At 36.8% G+C, this 5,885-nt stretch overlaps 1 protein-coding gene across 1 annotated transcript; it reads left to right on the forward strand.

The window, feature by feature from the left end:
• The first annotated feature begins 1,032 nt into the window (after positions 1–1,032).
• LOC142987305 (uncharacterized) lies at positions 1,033–5,779 on the forward strand. The gene is made up of 4 exons (XM_076135975.1): positions 1,033–1,179; positions 4,040–4,362; positions 4,563–4,907; positions 5,013–5,779. The coding sequence occupies exons 1-4, from the start codon at positions 1,169–1,171 to the stop codon at positions 5,732–5,734; spliced, it is 1,401 nt and encodes a 466-aa protein (XP_075992090.1). The 5' UTR covers positions 1,033–1,168; the 3' UTR covers positions 5,735–5,779.
• The last annotated feature ends 106 nt before the right edge of the window (positions 5,780–5,885 follow it).

The raw sequence follows: 5,885 nt of genomic DNA on the forward strand, positions 1-5,885 counted from the left end.
TCCCGCCTGTGTTAACGTTGCCTAGATGGATTTTCAATAGACATCAGAGTTGTGAAATTCAATATATAAAACTCAAATGAATAAACTAACTTAGGTGTAGGTATAATGATGTTGTAGGACTGCACTCATGGGTGACTCACCATGGGTGATATTGGACAACATATTCAACATGCTATTATTACTTAATCAAAAGGGACACCCATATAAATCGTTCTCTTATAATAAGTATCCCAATATATATTAAGTTCGTTCTATTTTCCTATGCTAATTTTCAGGTATTATTTAAGGTTCCGATTTTTGCCTTGTTACACGCATCTTCCTATATTTTAAACAGAGCAATATTATCTACCTACTCTATTTCAAGGCGTTTTTCAGAATTGAAGCAATTACGTAAATACTTTGTTGCTGTGCGAAGCTAGTAGGGTTGTAGAGTCACAATAATTATTATCTACTATTCGTCGCAAAAACAGACTTGAGTGATAAATAAACTAGAAAAGCCTTACGTTGTTTAGAATAACTATAGCTATAACTATTAAAAATATAGAGTCGACCGTAAACGACTCCCATTTCTAATATGGGTAAACTAGTATATTTCTAAAAGAAAGATATTGCGGATTTTTCACATTAAGAAGAAAATAAGTAATAGATAAAATATCTACCTACCACTGAAATAACAAAAAGCCCCGGCTCAGTTCTCACAGACACTTATCTAGGTATACCTATAACATAGGTAGAGTCACCACTACATAGAAACATAATTAGCAAACAAAATGCGTTACATTACCGTACCGATAACGATATTCTAAAAATGGCAGCCAGCTGAAAATTCACGTATTTTCCTGAAATATAGAAACGAAACCTTATGATTTGACGCTATTGGTTGAAGAGGTTACAAGCTGATTGGTTGGTAGGCGGGATTCATGTACGGCTGTGGTCTCATTGGTCGGCGAGGGTCCCCACTTCGCGTCATAGTGGGGAGCATCATCCCTCTGTTTATTTTTGTTGTTGCTACTTAGTTCGCTATACGCTTTCCCCGTGTGTACATGTGTTGCACAAAACAATTTGATATATCTCGCGACAGATTGCATTCAAGTGCCGTGCTTTGATGGACTGTGTGAATAACTGGACAAAACCTGCATTGTGATAGTGTGTGCGCTTCTTTTCGGAGATGGTGATCCTGTAAGTATAATTAACGGTTATTTGTGTTCACACCTTTATGTTTTTTATTAATAAATAATATTTTTTGTGACCTATAGGTACCTATTAAAGGCTGTTTTTACAAATAACAAAGGTAGTCTTACGCGTTTAAATTATGTAAGTAGGTACTTCATACAGTCTTTATCTCATTAAATTAAAGATGAGTGGTGGTTTCAGACTTACAGTTGTAGCTGTAATTAGTATAAAATAAATTTAAGTTAATGTTATTCTATTCTATATGTAAAATAAATTTACCTATAGAATAGAATAACAATAACTTCATAACTAATAACTTACAGTGTACTGAGTATCTAATTAATAGTAATTGTATTACCTACTTACCTAATATTCCGTAGCTAACAAGGATTCTTTTTTAATTAACGTAAACACAAATAAAATAAAAAAGATGTAACTTAGAATCAGTCTTCCGAAACTAGAAGCATGACTAAAAGGACAGATCTACGCCAAAAGGTAGGAAAAAGTATTAGAAACTAGGTAAAATCTTCTAGAACACTATCAAGGATACAATAATAAATATAATACAACCTCCAACATTTACATTTAGGTTAACCGGCGGATTAAAAATGGTTGCACATAATAATCAATACTCCATGGTGGATGATTGATCTCTTCTATCTTAACAATAATAATTAATAATAAATTCAATATGAGTATTTAATTATCTTAAGCTTCCAATCATTCAGTAGATATCTATTAACCCAGTGATGACATTATTAATTAACTTAGCACTCTTTCAAACAAAGCTATTTGTACCGTGAGCATGGCCTTTGCACAGTTGAAATACGGGTTTTTAAACTTTGTTATCATAATATGCGTATGTTAAGGTAGAGAAGAGAACGACAGTAAGACAGGTTCGTTGGCAAGACAGAGTAGAGAACGATAGCTGACAAATTTTATCCCAATATTTTATTTAGACATGAATATAATTGTTTATCTTTTGCGATCTTCTAAGCATAAATATTACGGTATCTAACAAGTACCTAACAAAGTGGTCCGTAGCTTTGCCTTATAAGAAGAAAAAAACGGGTTACCTAATTAATTGTGTCTTGTTAAATTAAAAACTAAAGTCAAAAGTTTTTTTTTGTTTTCGAAAATAAAGGCATTCTCGTTGTACATGAAGGTATATTAGAATATTTAGTGATGAGAAATTTTAGTAATATCTTCGATTATTTCTTATTTAACTAAAACAGTCTTAGCTGAAGCAAAAAAATAAATTTAATGTGATACCTCAATACTTATAAATTGTAAAAAACACGTTATCAGCTTCAAGTGCTTACATATATTATCTACTTTAAAACATAAACTTAACAGTCAAACCATAATAAAAACAACTTAAACCGATCGATAATCAACAACCAACAAATCGTAAAATTATAAATTTCCAATGAATATTGATGGGCGGTCATAACCGTCGTTCAAACGGTACGTTCGTATAATAAATAAGTTCAATAAGTAGGAGTATAAAGTAAATGTAAAGTGAAACATGGAGGGTTGAGGAAGGTGCTGTAGGGTCTTCAATTGATTCTAATTGAAACTCATTGAGACTGTGACGTCGCAACGTTGCTGCGTTAGCTTGTTTGGAACAAATACGGCAAAATTATATGGTTGTTTTAAGCTTCACCGGTATGTTAAATAAAGATGCTAATATTTTATAGTTTCGCATTCTTAAAAAATATATATTTGTATTTACTTAGTACAGAATAATTTGTTGGTCGGGAATAATAGTAGGTAGAGCTTTAAGTAATGTCAATAGCATTTTTCTTACAAAGTTCTAAAAACGTAGGTTCCTCAATATTTTGATTTTTTTTTTCGATTAACGTTTACAACATTTAATTATCTTTACTTAACGGCGAATTAAGATTTTACTCTCAAAATGCATTTTCATTGAAGAACTTAATTAAAATGTTCAGTTCATATTCTTTTATTAAGCCGTTTATCGCCGGATGTCACACATTGAAGCGCGTTTCTGTACATTTGTATGTTTTCTTGAATACTCTAATTAATGACTTTATTAATAATAGATTTAATTAAATTCATAAGTGTGATTTTATAAGCTTAAAGGCCACATATGGGCATTCTTTTCTGTTAAATATCCACAATGACTTGTCTAAATTATAATATAACTTGAAATAGACTAACTTTCGATTAATTTCATCGTGCAATTGCTACCACAACATACCTAGACATCATATAAAGAAACCTCCGTATTCTAGAGATAATTTCATTTCTTTTAAATTCTTCAGAAGATCTGAGGAGCATATTAAGTAAGTCTGTTCGTTTATTTACCGAGTCCCTCGTGCGTAGTTATGTACACAAAGTTATTTGGCCAATTAAGGCGGCCGCCCCTTCAGACGGCAATTCTGAAGCAATTGGCTCAACGAACGAGGGGAGATCGAGCTTTCTCTGCGATTTTACTTGCTTTTGTTTGGTGCTTAGTCTACTTCAAACTGAGTCTTTTAATACTGTAAACTGTAGATTTCATTAAAAATAATTAGATAAAGTCAGGTGTCATATAGAAAACGGTAGGAACACAAGTAAAATCGTATTGGATTTTGAAGTCTGTCGTACATAACGATTGCAGCCTGCCCCTGGGTATTAATGGAAATATCTACTAAAGCTAAATAATTTATCCAAAAAAACTAAATAAAAATGTAAGACTACCTTTGTAACACCGTCTATTATTCTATCTATTATTACCGTCAATTTAAGATGTCTACTTACCTGCGACGGATTGTTAAAACTGACTTCAAAGTACCTTCCTAATTGTATAAAGGAAATACCTACTTCATAAAATGTTCTACAACATCTTAATTTCTTGCAGTACCAGCAACAGACCTGACATGTCGGAAGGTCAGACGCCAGACTGGGACATAAACGACGCGGTAGTGCCGCGGGTGGCGTCGTTTGACACCTTCGGCGAGTGGTGCGACGGCCACGTGCGCCGTGTGTACCCGCCCGCGTGTGAGGAGGCACGTCGCCATGCGTCCGGCTGGGCCATGAGGAACACCAACAACCACAATGTACATATACTGAAGAAGAGCTGTCTCGGAGTCCTCGTCTGCTCTGCGAGATGCCGCCTACCTGACGGCTCCAGAGTACATCTGAGGCCAGCGATTTGTGATAAAGCGAGGAAGAAGCAGCAAGGTAATTGCGATTACTAAATTGAATCTTTTTATAAATTAGGATTCCAATTCAGTCAGAGTTCGCCGCATAGAATACGTCCCTATGTGTAAATAATTAAAATAGGTGGAGCTTTATAGTTTGCGTTTTTTCTGTTCAGTAATCTATTGAAATAACATGATAAAAGTAATTTTCCAATAACAACAACTTTATTTCTCCAACAGGTAAACCATGCCCTAACAGACTATGCAACGGCGGTCGTCTCGAAGTGCTTCCCTGTCGTGGTCACTGCGGCTACCCCGTCACACACTTCTGGCGGCACACAGAACACGCCATATTCTTCCAAGCGAAGGGTGCGCACGATCACCCACGACCTGAAGCCAAAGGAGCCAGTGAAGTAAGGCGGTCGCTCGGTGCTGGTAGAAGAGTACGAGGCCTGGCCTTACTGCTGGCGAGGGAGGCGGCCATAGCAGACAAGATATTAACTGTGAAGCCTGACAAACAACTAGCACAGAAAGTGTGCAATCCTCACCCACAACCACCACCACTCATACCTGACAGCCAAAGAGGTAAGAATCAATTTTTACTACTATGCGGAAATCTTAATTTTATTTAATATGCTTTTAAAACTTTCTTTTAAAACATGGTTTTAATCATAGTTTTTCTGTTAACAGCACAACTGACATGCACATGTGGACCTTTCGAGTGCTCATGTCGGTGGCGGGCCGAGCCCACGCCTGAGAGCTATGCGACAGCAGCCTGGTCTCCACAAGAACAACAAAACTACCAGGCGTACATACCTCCTACGCCTCAAGGTCCTATTCTACAGCAACAGCATTACGATCCTACGGCGCTACCTGCAGACGACATCTTCCACCCAGAAGAAATCTTCCAACTCGACCAACCCATCAGGCTAGACTTCCCAATAGAAGAACATACGCTAGAATCTCCTTTAACGTTTGCTGATCTCAATAGTGAAAACTCCAGGCCAGAGGAGGCTTACTGGCTAGACTGGCAGCGAGCCGCGGGCGGCTCTGAATCTAGTGAAACCCCCTCCCCTGAACTGTTCGGCAATAGCTACCAACAGGCGGAAGCGTACTGCGAACAACAAACGTACATTCCACAAGCGTATTATCCAGAAGAAGCCCAATATTACCCTAATGAGCACACGAGAACTTCCCCTATAATGGACAAGGCACAGTATTACCCCACTGAGAGCACGAGAACGTCGCCCGTCATGGACATGCAGGACCAGAGGTTCTACAGGTACGGGCAGGACTGCTCACAGACTAACCTCGACATGCAGACGTGGAACTACTCCGACTGCGCCTTCACCTCCAACGACATGTCCACAGTCAGTTTACACAAACAATACTTCGATGTTGTAGACTTGTAAATATTAAATATTATTTATGTATAAGTTAGTGTAAGTTGTTAATTTTGTCTCTAAGATACAAATAGTTATATAAACATTATGTTCCTACCATGGTTTTAAGGTAACTTAACCTTGATTTGAAATGTGAGAAATAAAATACAGTTTGTATAAA

Source organism: Anticarsia gemmatalis, chromosome 3 (assembly GCF_050436995.1).
Source record: "Anticarsia gemmatalis isolate Benzon Research Colony breed Stoneville strain chromosome 3, ilAntGemm2 primary, whole genome shotgun sequence".
NCBI classification, from domain to species: domain Eukaryota; kingdom Metazoa; phylum Arthropoda; class Insecta; order Lepidoptera; family Erebidae; genus Anticarsia; species Anticarsia gemmatalis.

What these genes read in the sequence shown, in the direction of transcription:
- LOC142987305 (XM_076135975.1), top strand. An exon ending in AGCGAGGAAGAAGCAGCAAG is followed by an intron (nt 4,363 to 4,562) that starts GTAATTGCGATT and finishes TTTCTCCAACAG; the next exon opens with GTAAACCATGCCCTAACAGA. An exon ending in CATACCTGACAGCCAAAGAG is followed by an intron (nt 4,908 to 5,012) that starts GTAAGAATCAAT and finishes TTCTGTTAACAG; the next exon opens with CACAACTGACATGCACATGT.